The sequence below is a fragment of the Gambusia affinis genome, linkage group LG24, assembly GCF_019740435.1.
Source record: "Gambusia affinis linkage group LG24, SWU_Gaff_1.0, whole genome shotgun sequence".
Taxonomy (NCBI): domain Eukaryota; kingdom Metazoa; phylum Chordata; class Actinopteri; order Cyprinodontiformes; family Poeciliidae; genus Gambusia; species Gambusia affinis.
This window is the reverse complement of record NC_057891.1, coordinates 4,586,896-4,605,955: the sequence shown is the minus strand read 5'-3', so window position 1 is coordinate 4,605,955 and position 19,060 is coordinate 4,586,896. Positions and strand designations below refer to the sequence as shown.

Sequence of the window (19,060 nt, the reverse complement as noted above, 5' to 3'; positions counted from 1 at the left end):
TTACTAGTTGAGCTGGAGTCCTTATAGGAGACATTATGGTCAATAATGATAATAATTGAGCCAGGTCACCTGCAACCAAGTATATTCTAGTTGCCGAATGGCACTTGTTAAAAGTTCAAAAGTCCTTTGGTTTGTTTGTAAATTATATTCACAATGAGAATAATAAGAAAAAATATTTGGCAAATAAACAACAAAAGTGCACCGTGAATGGACGTACTAAGTTGGACCAAAATTGTCGACTAAATGTTTTACAGACCAAACCTCTTTTCCATCTAGTTCTTATTAAATAAGCCAAAGGCTATTATATTTTAGATTTTAACTTATTTATTTTAAGATTTTAACTTATTTAAAATCAATATCAACATATTTGAACTTCAGCACCAGCATGTATTTGTTTATATCTGTTTTCTTAATCAGCGATGGACTGGGGATCTGTCCAGGGTCAGCAGCCTTCATGACCCCACTTGAGGATAATTCATAAAAATTAATGGATGGATAAATGTGCTCTTAATGTAATGTACATTTGTCTCAAAAATATTGATTTTATTTTATTTTTTATGACTTTTGTTAGAGATATATAGGGTGTAAGGATAGATAAATACATCTCCATAATGATTCCTTATCGTTGCTTATTTTAGACTGTTTGTTACTAATATAATTTTAAATAAAGATTTCAAAATAAAAAAGGGACATACCACGTGACAGACATGCCACGTGACATATCACATTTTGTAGCCATTTCTTTACTGTTTAATTTGTATTTTTAATGTTGAAAGTGTTCTTGGGTGTTTTGAAAGGCGTTGTCAAATAAAATACGTTATTATTATTATAATTATTATGAAACGGTCGGTACAGGAAATAGTGTCACTAGTGCCCCCGTCAGTTCCGGAATGAAATGGTCCCATTTCCATATAAGGTATGAGATTTGACAGTGGTCCGTCCCCGCCCCTTTGTGTTTGCTTCAGCGAAGTGTACTTCGTCAGAAGAGAAGCTGGAAACGGAAGGTGAGGATTAACATTAAAGTTTTTATTACTTCTTGTACTTTTCTTTAATATTCTCGTTCAAGATACGTTTGCCCAACGTTAGAATACAGGCAATGCACATTATACAGGAAATTTTAAAAAAAAAATCTGACATATATCATTATTTGAATTCAAGGGTGTAACTTTGTGTTGCAAGTTGGTGAGGTAGAGATGTGTGTGTGGAGGAGGTGGCGCTGATGCACCCACAGTTACTGGAAGGCCTTTTCTTTTATTACACGTTTTCACTGAGGCTCTGTAAGAGCCTTATGAGTGAAATAAGTAATTATTTATATGACAGGAGCACGCGACTTTGACAATTGGGTGGTGGGTGTGTCGATGTGGGAGTGACGTCATGAAGTATGAATGGGAAGGTTACTGGCCTGCTGGTTTGTGTGTATGAGGAAGTGGTGAGCGGGGCGGTCAGTCCTTGCAAAGTTTGGAGCATGATAATCAAAATGGAATAAATCGATAAATGTGACAGAACAAAGAAGTGGTTTGGAGTTGATTGATACACGGACAGGTGAGATTTCCCGAGTTCACCCAATACGGCCCTTTACCATAATTAGTTTGTCGTGTTTTTAAATAATAAAACGTGTTTATTATTATAAAGTTTTTGGTGTAAAAAACTGATTGAAAATCGATTTATTCACTGCATGTTTATGTCTGTTAAGGTTAAGATGGAACTGAACATGAAAGCAGCTCTTTAAACCATTCAGACAACCAGCACAACAGAGACACAATCAAACAGATGACTTATTACGCCGCGATAATAACTCAGAAATATAGTTTGATGTATTTTATTTCTTTCCTACTTACGGAAGGTTTCTGTTTGTATCATAGGTTTGTGGTGCATTTCTATCCTAAAGAAAGATATAAAACTTCAGATACACAACGAGATATTAACATACATGAACCACTAACCTTATATTAAAGCAGAACTAGTACACATACAATATTCACTTCCGGTAGGTACTTTCACATTAAGAGCTGCAGAAACGAGTTCATATTCTCGGTTAGCTTTCATATTAAATAATACGTTTTAGTTTTCCTATTTCCTCCTCTAAATGTTTACTCAAAAGCACCAAATTAAACTCTGCTGAGGTTTTCAAACAAAACTATATAATTTTCTTTTTCCTAGATAGTCATTTCAAACAGATAAAAGTATTTAAATAAAATTAACAGCAGCAGCATATTATTTTATGTGTAATAAATGTATTCACAGATTAATTCAGTCATACAATTAACTGATACACTAAGTAATATTAACTGGTAATATTTTAACTTTTTATATAAGATTTTTCTCCATTAGATATTTTCATCCTGCTCAATGCTCTAATCAGAGCAGGCTGGATTTGATCACAAGCACATTTTCATTGTTTATATTTTTTCAGGCCTTGATTCTCAAAATAACCGAAAGTTAATCTTTTTGAGAAGATTTTTTTGAAGTAAATTTAATTTTCTTTTCCATTTATTAACCCTGCAGTGGCTCTTTAACAACATTCATTGAAATTGATTTTACTTGAATTGATAAAAGTGAAAATGAGAAGAAATTAAGTTTAACAAATGATCTGGTTGAGTCAGAGTGAATAGGAATATGTGTAGTTACGATAGTTCACCACCAGAGGGCAGTGAGCGATCATAATCCACCATAAAATAAAAACAGTTTGTTCTGCTGGTTTTCTGCTGAATCCATGAAAAAAGCTGCTAAGATTCAAATCTGCTTCACAAACCCAAAACAGAAAAAGTTCAAGTTTTCTATCTTTATTTTAGTTTTGTTTCACTCTGTAAACTCAAATTGAACTGTTAATATTTAATTAGATGAATTAAACTTTGATTGTAGACGCTGAAGAAAACAGAAGTCACCTGACTGTCAAAAAAGAAAGTGAAACCAACTTTGATCTCCTTCAGAACAGCGTCCATTTTGAGCCGCATGATGGAAATAACTCGTTGACTCGTTAACAGAGGTAAGTGTTGCCGCTCCGGGTCCCTCCGTGTCTCTCTCGGCTCTCTGGAGCTTTCCTGACCGATGAGAGGCTTTCAACACACAAAGAGTCTTCTGTTTCTGGAGAGACGGACGTTTTTCATGATCCAACACCAGATACTTCACACACGGTGATTAATGTAGGAAGAAATATTCCAAATTATGCAACAAATTTATTTTTAAAGTGGAAACAAACCCGCTCCACGTTTTTCTAAGAATATTTTGCTGTTTAAACCAGAATGCGGGTTTATGTTTCACAGGTAGCAGGAAGAGAAGAGAAGCTCTGAAGAACGAGTGAATTAAATCAAGTCTCCCTCAGAGTTGAAGGTAAAATCACTTTTTAGTGAAACTTCTCTGCAGCTCAGTGAGTTTTTTTCTCTTTCTCTTGAGAAAAGAGTCAAAACTGTTTGATTCTCTGTCAGATTTTTGTTCCAGAGTAACTTCCTGTTCCTGCCGCTCGGTTTACATCGTTTGGTGTCAGCAGCAATAAATGTGCAGAGCAGAGAAACATTGTAAACTAGTTTCACTGCTTGTTGAAATCAGCAGGAAGTGAATCGCATCACTCCGTTCCTCATCAGTCTGGGGTTCATCAGAAACTGATGTTTTCTTGTCTGCGGATCAGAACCAGCTTTAAGCAGTCCACAGATTTCCTCTCTTCCTCCTCACTGAGTTTGGTCTTTTTCCAGGTTTTCCTCTTGTTGCTCCTTACAGCAGGAAGAAACTTTTTGTCTTTCAAAGCTCAAATAAACTAAATATGTTTCAGGCCTCGCTGAGTCTTTGGGGGCTTCATCCCCCTATTGAAGCAGCTGTTTACCCAGGATTCCTTGCAGTGGCTCCAGCTGGTACCTCAGCTGGATGCTGTGGTCCCTGAAAGCTGCTTTGTGACTCTTTAGCTGAGAGGAAATCCTGTGGAGCTGCACACAGAGGCTGACATGTTGCTGAGACCCCAGCTGGTCCCGGTTCTGTCTGGAGGAGAGCTGTGGACCCGACCTGAGCTGCTGCTCCCTCAGAACCTTCTGCACACCAACTCCCTCCATAGAGAGATACAATAGAGTCATGATGCGTTCAAGTCCACTGTGGGAGCTAAATAAGTTCACTAGTTCATAGGAAATGTTCACTCATTCATTCACCTGATTCACTCTGATCCTCTGAACACATGATGGGAACCAGCTTTCTGCTTCACAGGACAGTTACTGGAACTGGATCACTGGGACTGACTGGTTCTGGTTTCTCTCTCCAAAAGGCCAGAAGATGGAAGATCTGGATCTGAAAAAGGACAGAGCAGAACCTCCAGGACCCACCAGTCCATCTATGAGGAGTGATCGGTCCAAACCAAAACCTCCAGACTTCAGTAAAGAACCTGGACCCTCAGACAGAAAGTAAGAAACCAGTTTCTAACTGATTGATGTGATTTTATAGAGATAAAATCTAAATGATATTAACTGGTTGATCTCAGTGTTTTAATAAACAGTAACTTAATTTTCTTACTTATTAATTTAAAGTTGGACATGAAGGATGTTGGTCAGTAAATCAGTAGAGTTTAAATGAAAGTCTGAATGAATTAATATGGATTAAAATGTTGCATGAAAACAAAAACAACCAAGCTTGTGAAGAGCAACAATTCAGATTGTCTGTAAACCCACTGAAGCAGTGAAACCCAGCATCTTCCAGACTGGGAACACTGGCATCAGTCATGATACCAAATATAATTCAATGAAGTACTAAAAACCAGAGATCATCGATGTTCTGAGGTTCTGTTCTGACCCAGTTTCTGGTCCCTTGTTTATTGTGGACCTTCATGAACATCTTCAGCTCCAGCCTGTTGCTAGTGAACTATTTCAGTGATGAAGAAATGTCTTCACAGGAGCAGCTTTGGTGAGGAGGAGCCTCCATCCTGCTGTGGTTTGTCTCAGAATGTTCTGATGGATCCGGTCTTGACCAGCTGCCCCCAGTATGGGAAACAACCCAGAACAGGATCTGGACCTCTGACAGCCAATCAGAGCAGCTGTGCTCCAGGTGAGACTGAACATCTCCAATCAGAACTTTATTCTATCGTCTCTGTGGAACCAGATCCACGTCTTTAGTTGATATTTGGAGATTTAAAGTTTAAAAGTGTTTTTGTGGTCAGTTGTTTCAACTGAATCCAGCTGGTGTAACTGGAACTTATGTCTTGGTAACTGGGCTTAATAAAGTCCTCATTTAATTTGAGGCTGTTCAGAAAATGACCACAAGATAAATGTATAAATTTGACTTTTTATTTTGTTTGTTTTTAAAATTATAAGTGAAGACTCTTACTCATATTCACTCCACTGACTTTCTTCCTCTATTCAGCAAAATTTCAGACAAAAAAAATGTTATCGGCCAAAATCAATATGGGCAGGTCAGGTTTTTTAAAGATTGGTAATCGGCCAGAAAACTGCAATCGGTGCAGCCCAACACACATATTCATGACATTCTTTGATTAAATTAATTTCTCTTAAGCATAACTCCAAAAGCTGAAGAATTAAATTTATACCAGGTGAATCTTCTTTTCTTTCTCCCTGAAGGATAAGTCCTTTTTTGAGACATTGTTTTGCCAACTTATCTTCTGACCGGAGCTTTGGACGTTTGGATCCACTCTGCACAGCAGCTCATGTTACCGGTGAAGCGTGCAGTACCTACCGCGACCACCAGGGGGCTTCAGAGCAATTTTCTTTTTTCTTTCGTCTATAAAATAATGATTTATACATGCATTATCAAATATATTGTAAAAACAAATCAATTCATGTTGAAATAGTGTGTTTTTGTTGTGATGACATAGAAATCATTATTTTTTTAAAATCAGTTTCACTGAGGGGCCCCTTGGTGGCCCTGAGGCCCTAAGCGACTGCTTAGTTTGCTTTTGCCTTGGGCCGGCCCTGAGACTGACATTGGAATAACTTTCATTGAGTTTTCTCTAGTTATTGAATTATGTTTCCTTCATAGTTTATGTAGAAGAACCAAACTGACCACTTTATTAGTCCAGTTACTTGTTAGAATATTGCAGATTGTTTTTATTTTGTTTGTTTTTATTTGTTTTTTCAGATATTGTTGCTCAGTATCAGCCTGACCTTAAAGAGTTTCTGAAGATGAAGTTCCAGAGTCTCTCTGAAGGCGTCGCTGAACATGGAAATAAAACCGTTCTGAACCAGATCTACACAGAGCTCCACATCACAGAGGGGTTAACTAGAGAGGTCAACCAGGAACATGAGGTCAGACAGATTGAAACAGCATCCAGGAAACAAGAAACAATCAGAAGAGAAGACATCTTTAAAACCCCACATGGAAGAGATCAACCAATCAGAACAGTGATGACCATGGGAGTGGCTGGCATTGATAAAACACTGTTAACACAGAAGTTCACTCTGGACTGGGCTGAAGGCAAAACCAACCAGAACATTGATTTCATATTTCCATTCACTTTCAGAGAGCTGAATATGTTGAAAGAAGAAAAGTTCAGTTTATTAGAACTGATTCATAAATTCTTCACTAAAACCAAAGAAATCAGCAGCTTTGAAACGTTTCAGGTTCTGTTCATCTTTGATGGTCTGGATGAAAGTCGACTTGATCTGGATTTCAACAACAATCTGATCCTGACTGATGTTACAGAGTCCAGATCACTGGATGTTCTGCTGACAAACATCATCAGGAGGAAACTGTTTCCTTCTGCTCTCCTCTGGATAACCACACGACCTGCAGCAGCCAATCAGATCCCAGAAAAGTGTGTTGACATGGTAACAGAGGTCAGAGGGTTCACTGACCCCCAGAAGGAGGAATACTTCAGGAAGAGATTCAGAGATGATGAAGAGAAGGCCAACAGGATCATCTCCCACATCCAGAAATCAAAAACTCTCCACATCATGTGTCACATCCCAGTTTTCTGCTGGATCACTGCTGAAGTTCTGGAGAATCTGATGGAGACCAGAGAGGGAGGAGATCTGCCCAAGACTCTGACTGAGATGCACATAGAGTTCCTGGAGGTTCAACTCACAATCAAGAAGGAAAAGTATGATAGAGGAAAAAAGACAAAATCTGTCTGGAGTCGAGAGAACAGGAAGTTGATTGAGTCTCTAGGAAGACTGGCTTTTGATCAGCTGCTGAAGGGAAACCTGATCTTCTATGACAAAGACCTCAATCAGTGTGACATCAGCATCAAAGATGCTGCGTTGTTTTCAGGAGTGTTCACTGAGATGTTTAAAACAGAGAGAGGAGTGAACAACATCTCTGTCTACTCCTTTGTTCATCTGAGCGTCCAGGAGTTTCTGGCTGCAGTCTACATGCTCCACTGTTTCACCAGCAGGAAGTCAGAGGTGATCCAGACGTTCCTGAGAGAAAAATACAATGAAACATCTCTAGATGAGTTCATGAAGAAAGTCATGAAGAAATCCCTCAGCAGTAAAAATGGCCACCTGGACCTGTTTGTCCGCTTCCTTCATGGTCTCACTGTGGAGTCCAACCAGAACCTCTTAGAAGATCTGCTGGGTCAGAGAGAGAACAGTCCAGAAACCATCCAGAGAATCATCACCAACCTGAAGGAGATGAACACTGATAGAATCTCTCCTGACAGAAACATCAACATCTTCTACTGTCTGATGGAGATGAACGATCTCTCATTTTATCAGGAGATCCAACGGCTGCTGGATTCAGGGAAGGAGCTCTCAGTGACTGACTGTTCAGCTCTGGCCTTCATGCTGCTGATGTCAGAGGTTCTGGATGAGTTGGACCTGGAGAAGTACAACACATCAGAATATGGACGACTGAGACTGGTTCCAGCTGTGAGGAACTGCAGAAAGGCTCGGTGAGTCCAGATGTTTTCATTGTGTGAATGCTGATTCAGCAATATTGTCCTCCTGTTTCTTCTTCTTCTTCAAGTTGCTTCTGGATGTTTTTGGTCTTTAACTTCTTCCTTCATCCTCTGGACTATTTCATCCATTCAAACATCTAAACATTCAGATCATCCAGGACAGCTGCAGCTTCTGGTTTTTACACATTTTGATCATTTTAAAAATATTTAACTTTTTATCAGTTTTCAGGTTTAAATGAATAAAAACCTTCATAACTCTAAAAAATCTATTTTCTATTAAAGATCCAATCAACCAGAGAGACTTTTTAACTTTAATCTTCTCTTCAGTCATTGAGCCGCTACTCCATAATTCACCTTTTAGGATCTTTGACTGTTTTTATAAAATAATTATTTAGGTTTAATGAAAAGTTGAATCATTAAAATAAACCGTTGCATTAATTAGAAACTTTGTGAACAGTGTTGATCTTCTTCATTCCATCATCATCCTCACCTCTTCCTCCTCCCACTAGTTTTCTCTGAGTTTGTAAATGAGACCAAAATGTGTTGATTGTTGTCTGGTCCAGAAAAAGTTCTGGTTTCTGTCAGATCCTCCCAAAGCTCTGAGAACTCTGAGCTTCCAGAGCTGGAACCATTTTCCTCATCAACTCTTCATCTGCAGCCTTTGTTGAAGCTGTTAGCTGTCCTCCATGAAGACCTGGAGAGACATGAGCTTCAACTCTTTAGACATCCCAGCCTCTTCTAGTTACTGGAGAACTTTCACTGCTTCACCATGAAAATGCTGCTGGACCCAAACGCCTCCTCCTCCAGGGGTTTTGGTCTTCAGCTCTTCAGGACTTTAGCAACAATTTCTTCTGACATCCAAACCTTTGTTCCTCTGAGACGATGGACAGACCACTGCAGAGACACGGTTCCCTCTTCCAACCAGTTTGTCCCAGTTCCTCTCAGATCAACAGTCTGAGAGGTTCAGACCTGAAGCAGCAGCAGGACCGGTTCTGCTGCTGCTCTGCAGGACGACCAGAACAATCTGAAGCTTTTAGCTGCAGCAGGTTGACGACTGTCCACTTTCTACTTTGTTAAAGCATCAAATCCAGCAGATGAACGGAGACAGAACTGGGAGCATCATGTGTTTGGTTTCTGCTCCCAGTTTCCTCCTTGGCAGCATTTAATAACCTGCTGCTGGGAACTTTGTTTCTATAGAATATCCTACTATTATTAATGATGATGATGATTCTAGATGCTGCAGCAGATATTGGCTAAACAAACCCAGAGATGCCAGAGGTCCACAGCAGGCTGGACTTCCTGCTCTGCTCACTTCATTTCTAACTCACTTCCTGCCTGGTGGAAGATCTCAAGAAGCCAAAGGGTCTAGTCCAAGTCCGAGCTGTGAGCAGTTCCTCCTCCTCTCCATCATCTCCAGTAGTTTCCTTCATTCAGCTCAGTCAGCCTCTTCATCAGCTGCTGCAGCTCCTTTGAGGCTCTGATGCTGCAGCTCCATCAGATGCTGCAGAGAAAACTGAACTTTCCTTCACAGATGATAGAAGATCTTCAACATCTGACTGCAGCTGAAGGTCTGAGGACATGAAGCCTGGACCAGAACCAGAACCTGGACTTTAACCAGGAACTGAACTGATTCTCTGTGGGGTCAAACTCAGTAAATTGAAGAGCAGATGTTGATCAGATGATGACATCACTGTTATCAGATTTTAGTCTGTTATTGATCCAGATTGATTTAATTAGAACTGATTTTATTTCTTCTCTAATCACAGACTTGGTGGCTGTGAGCTCCGAAAGGATGAATATGAAGTTGTGGCCTCAGCGCTGAAGTCCAACTCAGATCTGACTGAACTGGAAATAAATCAGATCAACATAGATGAAGGTGAAGAATCTGATCTGAAGCCTCTGGTTGAGATCCTGGAGAGTTCAGTCAGTAAAGTGAAGAAACTGAGGTTTGTTTTCTCTACTAATCTAATAAAATCGTTCATTTATACTTTAGTCATTATTAGGCCTGTCACTATAAATGATAAATCAATTAATCGTACAATAAATTAAAACTATCCACGTCATTTTAATTATCGCCTTTATCGTCTCTTCCAACCTTTTTCTCTTTCTGTTGATGACGCTGAATGAAAACAGGCTCAACTCCGGTGCTCTCCACTGACCCTCCCTTCCTCATTTCCTCAGTTTAATGTCCAGTTCACACGACACCATCTTAGAGCTGTCAGTTGATTGTCGGCCCATTTTCAAAACCTGAGAGATCACACATTAGCCCACAGAAATCCTTGGTATAACGGTTCGATCGGGTTCGATGTGCCGTCTGATGTCCAACAATGGGCACAAAATAATGGCTACAAGTCCAGTGAACTCATTTTAAAACCAGGCATTAATCAATGCTTTACTACAATCTACCTGCAATTCATGTGGCTCTAGTGTCAGCGTAACGTCCTGACTGAATGAAAACCATTATAACCTATTTATGTCACGTTAATGAAGAACAGCTGAAAAGTTACCAGTCCAACTCCTCCCCTCGTCATTTCTATATTCTTTGCACCAAATGTTTTATAAACATTAATGTTGTTTCCACAAATCATCTCCAATGTCCGCTGGACTTCGGGTTGCGCCGTGTCAGCTGTTTGGGATTCCCCTCTGTAATTTATTTATTTACACTTTGGTGTTTATATTCAAGTACATTTTTGTTAATGGAGACTGAGAATCCATTTTATCTTTGTTTTTTGTTATTTTGTTTATTTTATCAGTTCCAGTGTTAAGTGTTCTTTTGAAAATAAAGTGTATTTATCTTTGGCAGGAAATCGCATGTATTATTATGTCATTTCCATTAAATCAGTGTAAAAAGGTCTTCAAACAATATTATCATTTATCACAATAATTTTTGAGACAATTAATCGCCCAGTAAAATTTGCTATGGTGACAGGCCGAGTCATTAGTTTAATAAATAATTTTATTCCAATATATTTTCTTTCAAAACAATCTGTTTAAATGTCAGAAAAAAAGCTCATAAACATTAAATAATGGCCTCCATTGACTTTCAGCAGCTTTAATAAGAACCCAAAGACCATTAATGAACAAACTGACTGGTTCTGATCCAGTTACCAAGTCGGGTCTCCAGCTGATGATCAGAAACCAGCAGAAATAGTTCAACTCATCCAGGCTGATAGAAAACTTTGAGTTTCTGCTTTGATCAAATGTTCTGGTTCTGCTGGTTTGGACTCTTTAAACCAGTTTGACTGGATCAGATGTTGGAATCAGTTCATCAAGTTTCTTTTACATTCAGGGAAATTAATTTTCTACATTTTTATTATTTATTTGTTCATATTTCAGTTTTAACCTGCATCCTGTTGGTTCAGCTCACATCTTTTATTCTTTATTCAGATTGAACTGCAGTTTGTCAGAGACCAGCTGGACTTCTCTGTTCTCAACTCTGAAGTCCAAACCGACCCATCTGACAGAACTGGACCTGACCTGGACCAACCTGGAAGATTCTGGACTGAAGGATCTCTGTGGTTTTCTACAGACTGAAGGCTGCAGACTGGAGACATTGAGGTATTTTAATAATATAATTATTGATATTTCTGTGAATAATTATTTATAATTGATCATAAATCAAAGTTCATTTCTTCTGTTCTAATCAATATTTTCTGAGTTTGTTCCTGGACTTGGATCCAGAGTTTAATTTAGTCCCTCTGTGTAACTGAGTTGGACCTGCTGACCTGAGGTCAGAACAGGACAGCATTCAGACCCCCAGTGTGTAGAAATCCACCTCATGTGAAGCAGGTCAAAGGTCAAGATGCAGAAAGAGAGAGAATGAAATCTCCCTTTATTGAAGATCCACAAATGCCACACTTAGTTTTAAATCTTCTGCTATTAGTTGATAATAATCCAGTCCAGGTTTAAAGAGTCCAGGTGGTTCAGTGTTTTAACTCTAGTAGATTAAAGATGCTGACAGTTGATTAAAATTAGGTGGAATCGCCCTTTATCCATTTCCTGAGTCAGAAGTTTCAATCAGAAACCAACTTCATCTTCATCTGAAAAAATCCAGACAACTGAGTTTTTCTCTGAGCTCAACAGGCTGCAGGTTCTTCAGGACATGAATATTCTGGTCCAAGACATCAGAACCAGCAGAGACTGCAGCACATGAATGTGAAGCAGGTTGTTAGGAGAGGTTCTCCACAAGCTCAGACTAAAGGTTCACAGTCTGACAGAGATGGACAGAGAAAGTCGACCAACTCTGGATGAAATGGTTCCTAGAAACAGGGAAGTTTTCTGTGGACTTGACTGCCTGATCATATGGAGCTGCAGCACATGCAGGAGTTTGATGTTGGCAGGAAGCAAAACAAAAAGGAAGCAAGTGATGAGTTTCCATTTTAGTGTGAATTCCACTAATGGAGCAAATTCCAAGTCAGTCGTCCTCCAAACCACTGAGAGCAGCTTAGAGGAAAACCTGAGTTTGTTGTGACAGTCAGACTCTATCAGGATGACCACAGTCTTCTGGCAGAGTTCCTGGACATTAAGGAGACATAAATAATAGAAAGATAATTCATTAACAGTCCTGCAGTAAATACTGACTTTGTGAAGGTTTTGGTTTTTTAAGTCATTTTGTTCAGACATTTTGATTCAGCTCTTATTTTGTAGGACAGGAAGTGAGATCTTACCTTTATAATGTTTTGTATTCAACAAGCTTCATCAGTTCACTGAAATCATTCTCATGTTTTACCTGGAAAATAGATTTAAAATGATTCATCTTCACAATCCTGTTGTTCCTTTATGATAATGTTCCCATTTCTGCAGCATCTCTGATGAAGGATTCAGAACTTGAACTAAATGACCCTCATCAATCTGACAGAGAAAAGACTCAATATTTTCTAGTTGATAGTTCAGTAACTGAATCAGCACAAAATGAGAAAATGATCAACTTTCAGAATGTGAGCTGTAATGGAAATTGTAAAACGCTGAATTAGATGGATTGAAATCAACCAGTTTACATCTGTCATACTTATCAATGAGCTGCAGTTAAAATACAACCAGCAAGAAAAAATTATTAATAGATTAATGAACAAAAACTGGAGACATAAAATATCTGTAGATAAATGATGGTACAGAGCAGTCAGATAATACAGAGTCTGGAAGGAAACATGGAGAGAGAAAAAACATCCGACTGAATTTAAGATCCTGAGAAACTTTTAGAAAAACTTTGAGTTTCTGTTTTAATCAAATGTTCTGGTTCTGCTGGTTTGGACTCTTTAAACCAGTTTGACTGGATCAGATGTTGGAATCAGTTCATCAAGTTTCTTTTACATTCAGGGAAATTAATTTTCTACATTTTTATTATTTATTTATTCATATTTCAGTTTTAACCTGCATCCTGTTGGTTCAGCTCATCTTTTATTCTTTATTCAGATTGGATCTCTGCAGTTTGTCAGAGACCAGCTGGACTTCTCTGTTCTCAGCTCTGAAGTCCAAACCGACCCATCTGACAGAACTGGACCTGAGCAGAACCAACCTGGAAGATTCTGGACTGAAGGATCTCTGTGGTTTTCTACAGACTGAAGGCTGCAGACTGGAGACATTGAGGTATTTTAATTATATAATTATTGATATTTCTGTGATTAATTATTTATAATTGATCATAAATCAAAGTTCATTTCTTCTGTTGTAATAAATATTTTCTGAGTTTGTTCCTGGACTTGGATCCAGAGTTTAATTTAGTCCCTCTGTGTAACTGAGTTGGACCCGCTGACCTGAGGTCAGAACAGGACAGCATTCAGACCCCCGGTGTGTAGAAATCCCCCTCATGTGAAGCAGGTCAAAGGTCAAGATGCAGAAAGAGAGAGAATGAAATCTCCCTTTATTGAAGATCCACAAATGCCACACTTAGTTTTAAATCTTCTGCTATTAGTTGATAATAATCCAGTCCAGGTTTAAAGAGTCCAGGTGGTTCAGTGTTTTAACTCTAGTAGATTAAAGATGCTGATAGTTGATTAAAATTAGGTGGAATCGCCCTTTATCCATTTCCTGAATCAGAAGCTTCAATCAGAAACCAACTTCATCTTCATCTGGAAAAATCCAGACAACTGAGTTTTTCTCTGAGCTCAACAGGCTGCAGGTTCTTCAGGACATGAATATTCTGGTCCAAGACATCAGAACCAGCAGAGACTGCAGCACATGAATGTGAAGCAGGTTGTTAGGAGAGGTTCTCCACAAGCTCAGACTAAAGGTTCACAGTCTGACAGAGATCGACAGAGAAAGTCGACCAACTCTGGATGAAATGGTTCCTAGAAACAGGGAAGTTTTCTGTGGACTTGACTGCCTGATCATATGGAGCTGCAGCACATGCAGGAGTTTGATGTTGGCAGGAAGCAAAACAAAAAGGAAGCAAGTGATGAGTTTCCATTTTAGTGTGAATTCCACTAATGGAGCAAATTCCAAGTCAGTCGTCCTCCAAACCACTGAGAGCAGCTTAGAGGAAAACCTGAGTTTGTTGTGACAGTCAGACTCTATCAGGATGACCACAGTCTTCTGGCAGAGTTCCTGGACATTAAGGAGACATAAATAATAGAAAGATAATTCATTAACAGTCCTGCAGTAAATACTGACTTTGTGAAGGTTTTGGTGTTTAAGTCATTTTGTTCAAACATCTTGATTCAGCTCTTATTTTGTAGGACAGGAAGTGAGATCTTACCTTTGTAATGTTTTATATGCAACAAGCTTCATCAGTTCACTGAAATCATTCTCATGTTTTACCTGGAAAATAGATTTAAAATGATTCATCTTCACAATCCTGTTGTTCCTTTATGATAATGTTCCCATTTCTGCAGCATCTCTGATGAAGGATTCAGAACTTGAACTAAATGACCCTCATCAATCTGACAGAGAAAAGACTCAATATTTTCTAGTTGATATTTCAGTAACTGAATCAGCACAAAATGAGAAAATGATCAACTTTCAGAATGTGAGCTGTAATGGAAATTGTAAAACGCTGAATTAGACGGATTGAAATAAACTTGTTTACATCTGTCATACTTAGCAATGAGCTGCAGTTAAAATACAACCAGCAAGAAAAAATCATTAATAGATTAATGAACAAAAACTGGATAGATAAAATATCTGTAGATAAATGACGGTACAGAGCAGTCAGATAATACAGAGTCTGGAAGGAAACATGGAAAGAGAAAAAAACATCCGACTGAATTTAAGATCCTGAGAAACTTTTAGAAAAACTTTGAGTTTCTATTTTGATCAAATGTTCTGGTTCTGCTGGTTTGGACTCTTTAAACCAGTTTGACTGGATCAGATGTTGGAATCAGTTCATCAAGTTTCTTTTACATTCAGGGAAATTAATTTTCTACATTTTATTATTTATTTGTTCATATTTCAGTTTTAACCTGCATCCTGTTGGTTCAGCTCACATCTTTTATTCTTTATTCAGATTGGATCTCTGCAGTTTGTCAGAGACCAGCTGGACTTCTCTGTTCTCAGCTCTGAAGTCCAAACCGATCCATCTGACAGAACTGAACCTGAGCAGAACCAACCTGGAAGGTTCTGGACTGAAGGATCTCTGTGGTTTTTTACAGACTGAAGGCTGCAGAGTGGAGACATTGAGGTATTTTAATAATATAATTATTGATATTTCTGTGAATAATTATTTATAATTGATCATAAATCAAAGTTCATTTCTTCTGTTCTAATAAATATTTTCTGAGTTTGTTCCTGGACTTGGATCCAGAGTTTAATTAAGTCCCTCTGTGTAACTGAGTTGGACCCGCTGACCTGAGGTCAGAACAGGACAGCATTCGGACCCCCGGTGTGTAGAAATCCCCCTCATGTGAAGCAGGTCAAAGGTCATTCAACCCAGTCTAGAAAAGTGAATTCCTGGAATCTGACAGCAACAAATCAATAATCAATGATTGATGCTTCAACACTTTGATCAGAACCTGGAATGATTTTACTGACTAAAATTCTCCAACAGAACATGACCCAGTACCAGGTTCTGGTTCTGGTTCTGGTTCTGAAGTCAGCAGGTCTTTATTGAAGCAGCAGCTTGTTGGCATTAATATTCATGAGAATCTTTAACTGGTTCTGTTGGACTGGTTAACCTGCATCCTGTTGGTTCAGCTCATCTTTTATTCTTTATTCAGGTTGAGGAGCTGCAGTTTGTCAAAGATCAGCTGTGATTATTTGGCTTCAACTCTGAAGTCCAACAGCCTCCATCTGAAAGAACTTTACCTGGAAGGAAACTACCTGAAGGGTTCAGATGTTCAGCAGCTGAAGGATCTTGTAGATGATCTAAAGTAAGTAAATGCTTGTAGTGATTTCATCTCCTGTCAGCATGTTGAACTAAACCCAGTTAGCATCAAAACAAAGATCCAGTGTTCCCAGTAAAGCTGCAGCTTCTCAGTGGGAGGAGAATGGTTCAGGCTTCCTGATTGGACACAGAGACAGCAATCAGCCAATCAGAGGAGCAGCAGCTTGCTGTGTTCCTGTGTTTGTGTGGGTGTGAAGATGAGTGTTGTTGCTGTGTCCATGTCTCCAGGAAGTCCAGCTGGACTCCAGCGTCCAGCCGTCCAACATGTCTAGAGACAGTCAGTGGTCCTCATTCATCAAACTGTGGCAGCAGCAGATCTGATCTCAGATCTGATTGTTCTCTCAGTTCAACAGGAAACAACTGAGCAGGTTCATCTTGGTCACAGCTCTGAGATCAGTCTGACTGCAGCCTGGAAACCATCGAGTGGATGTGCTGCATCACTGACTGCTGCTGGAGAGAGTCTGGAAACACTCACTGATCTGATCTCTCCTTCCTTCTTCTCTCTGCAGGTGGAAGACATTTAGGTATTGAATGATCTCTGTGTCCTGCTGATCCTCAGAGGTTGAAGCTGCAGCAGTTTGAGTCTAAAGAAACTCTGACTGGATCATGATGATGACCTCTGACCTCCACGATTTTCCTCCTGTTTATTTTCTCATGTCTGTCATTTAGTGTCAGATATTGTTTGTCTCTTTGGATCAATAAAGATCCAATTCAAACTGGGCTCCATTTAGAGGCTTGATGGAGTTTTGATCTGAACTGGATTCAACTGGAAAGTTGATCTTTTTTCTCTCTGATTCATTTTCATCCTGGAACCAGAAATGGTCTGAGAATGGAAACATGGGAATCATTTCCAGTTCAGCTTTGAAGCCATGAAAGACACTTCAACCTTCTTTTCTCTGCTGCTTCTTCCTTCTGTTGACACGAAAATGTTCCTCAAAGCTCCTCAGAGAAAAAGATGCTTTACTGGAAACTGGAGAGAAACTTCAGCTTCCATAACAGAAACCAGTAGAACCAGTTTGGAACTGGATGTCCCACAGAAACTCTGATCTTAGAGCAGTTTTCAGGAACATCCATCATTTATCTGAAAAAAATATATAGATATATATATTGTGATGGAAAAATTACAATAAGGTCACATCTGCTAGTCATGTTATATGAAATGCTTATGAACTCTCACCAAAAGAACTATTTGGGTTTCATGTACAAGGTTGGAAGTTTGTTTTCCACAGCTGCATCCCATAACCTTGCATAAAACCCATGTGTAGTTTTTGCTTGGCAGTGCTTTGCATCCAGACTTGCTTCATTACTGATTGTCCTATGAGCTCTCGCTATATTATGCACAATATATGAATAAACCTGATTCAGTGATTTTACCTGAACAGTGCTTGGAAATAGTATATTTCCACGAAAATATATAAATAACTTTTGCATCATAGTCATTGTTGTTAAATTGATTTTATCAAAAAGTTAATGTTTTCATATTATTATTCTGTTGTGTTTTTTACTAGGCTCCTTTTCTTTCATGGTACTTTATTAACTGTTTCAGGACGTCTACTTTAGACTGTTGTATCTCCAGGTTTCAACACTTGTCCAACAACCCCTGACCAAAATCCCACTGAACTCCAGAAAAACACAACATATTTCTGACATGAATATCCAAAAACGCCAATCAAGTAATGAATGTAACAGCATGGATGAGATCTTGTAACAAAGGATTTGCCTCATTGTTCTGATGGATGTTATTGGTTTAATTAACGGACTGCTTTGTTTTCTTGACAGATGTATAATTTGTCTGAATAAACCTACAAATAAACATTTTTAACATCATTTATTTTTGTCAACATAAGAGCTCTTTCCATTTCCTGATGTTACCACGTTTCTCGTTGTGGGCGAGACGTGATCAGCAGCAGCTGTGATCAATTGATCGATTGTCTGCTGAAGTTTGCAGCAACAATCAGCGATGGAAAACCTGGAGGTTGAACTTCTGGAGTCAAAAAAACCCCAAATGTTTCATTTGGTCTCCTAGAAATTCACTGATGGCCCAAATGAGAACAACTCTGGGGACTTACATTATAATAATAATGTTATATGGCCTGTCCATCACAAGTGCAGATGCAAACTTTTTATTTGTTGAAAATTACAAAAGAAAATGTTAAATATTTGTCAATGATATATTTTATGTTGTGTTTTGTTTATTTTCTCCAACTGAGAATTGACAACCAGACAGTGAAGAAATAATACGTTAGATATCACTGTTTTTATTTTTGTTATATACAACTGTTTTTTTTTTTTTAAAGTAAAGTAGAAAGAAAATGTTATTATAATAAAGCAGATGTTGAGATTCTCTAATAAATTACACCTGGACTCTGAAAACATGGATATAAAGGTTTAATAAAAACACAAGATATGTATTAAGTTTTATTGTTAAAGGAGCAATAAAGAAATATTGTAGTAAAGAAATATGTGGTTTGATTTGAAAGGTTAAGTTTTAATGTAGGTGTTAAAACTGCAGCTGCAGTAGCGTCAAGGTCCAGTTCTCCCAGTGCAGTAGTCCAATCAGCCACTAGAGGGCGCAGGACGACTCTCGCTCCTCACGTTTCTTCTTCAGCTGATTTTCTGCTTTCTTGGGTTGATAAACAGGAAGTGTGAGGATGGCATCTTCACCTTCATCGTCCTCCTCTTCCTCAGCTGCAGCATCAGTGATCCTAGTGGTCCAGTTCATCTCCTGCTGATGCTTCCAGTTATTCTGGGTTTCTGCTGCTCAGCTTCATTGACAGCTTCAGCTTTTCTGTCTGGACTAACAGATGATTGATTTGCTGCTGGAAACAGAGATGGTGGAGCAGATCCTGCAGGGGGCGCTCTGGGGCCTCAGTGTTCAGGTCGGTTACAGTCACAACTCCCAGAGTCCTGAATCTTCT

At 38.8% G+C, this 19,060-nt stretch overlaps 1 protein-coding gene across 7 annotated transcripts; it reads left to right on the top strand.

Moving 5' to 3' along the window:
• Positions 1-941: 941 nt before the first annotated feature.
• Positions 942-17,969, top strand: LOC122827463 (NLR family CARD domain-containing protein 3-like). 7 transcript variants are annotated; one of them, XM_044110460.1, is made up of 11 exons: positions 942-1,004; positions 2,863-2,986; positions 3,264-3,330; positions 4,247-4,382; positions 4,868-5,019; positions 6,067-7,819; positions 9,592-9,771; positions 11,213-11,383; positions 15,267-15,440; positions 15,976-16,128; positions 16,652-17,969. In XM_044110460.1, exons 4-11 carry the CDS (start codon positions 4,255-4,257, stop codon positions 16,671-16,673), a joined length of 2,733 nt encoding a protein of 910 aa, XP_043966395.1. In that variant the 5' UTR covers positions 942-1,004; positions 2,863-2,986; positions 3,264-3,330; positions 4,247-4,254; the 3' UTR covers positions 16,674-17,969. The 7 variants fall into 7 exon arrangements, with proteins under 7 accessions (XP_043966395.1, XP_043966397.1, XP_043966398.1 ...); XM_044110462.1 differs by having other exon boundaries at positions 2,863-3,134; XM_044110463.1 differs by having other exon boundaries at positions 2,863-3,134; positions 4,189-4,382.
• Positions 17,970-19,060: the final 1,091 nt, after the last annotated feature.

Bases quoted from the DNA above. Each gene is read 5' to 3' on its own strand.
- LOC122827463 (XM_044110464.1), top strand. From the start codon at position 4,255: ATGGAAGATCTGGATCTGAAAAAGGACAGAGCAGAACCTCCAGGACCC. The intron at 5,020-6,066 runs GTGAGACTGAAC...TTGTTTTTTCAG, and splicing joins TCAGAGCAGCTGTGCTCCAG to ATATTGTTGCTCAGTATCAG. The intron at 15,441-15,975 runs GTATTTTAATAA...TTCTTTATTCAG, and splicing joins TGCAGAGTGGAGACATTGAG to GTTGAGGAGCTGCAGTTTGT.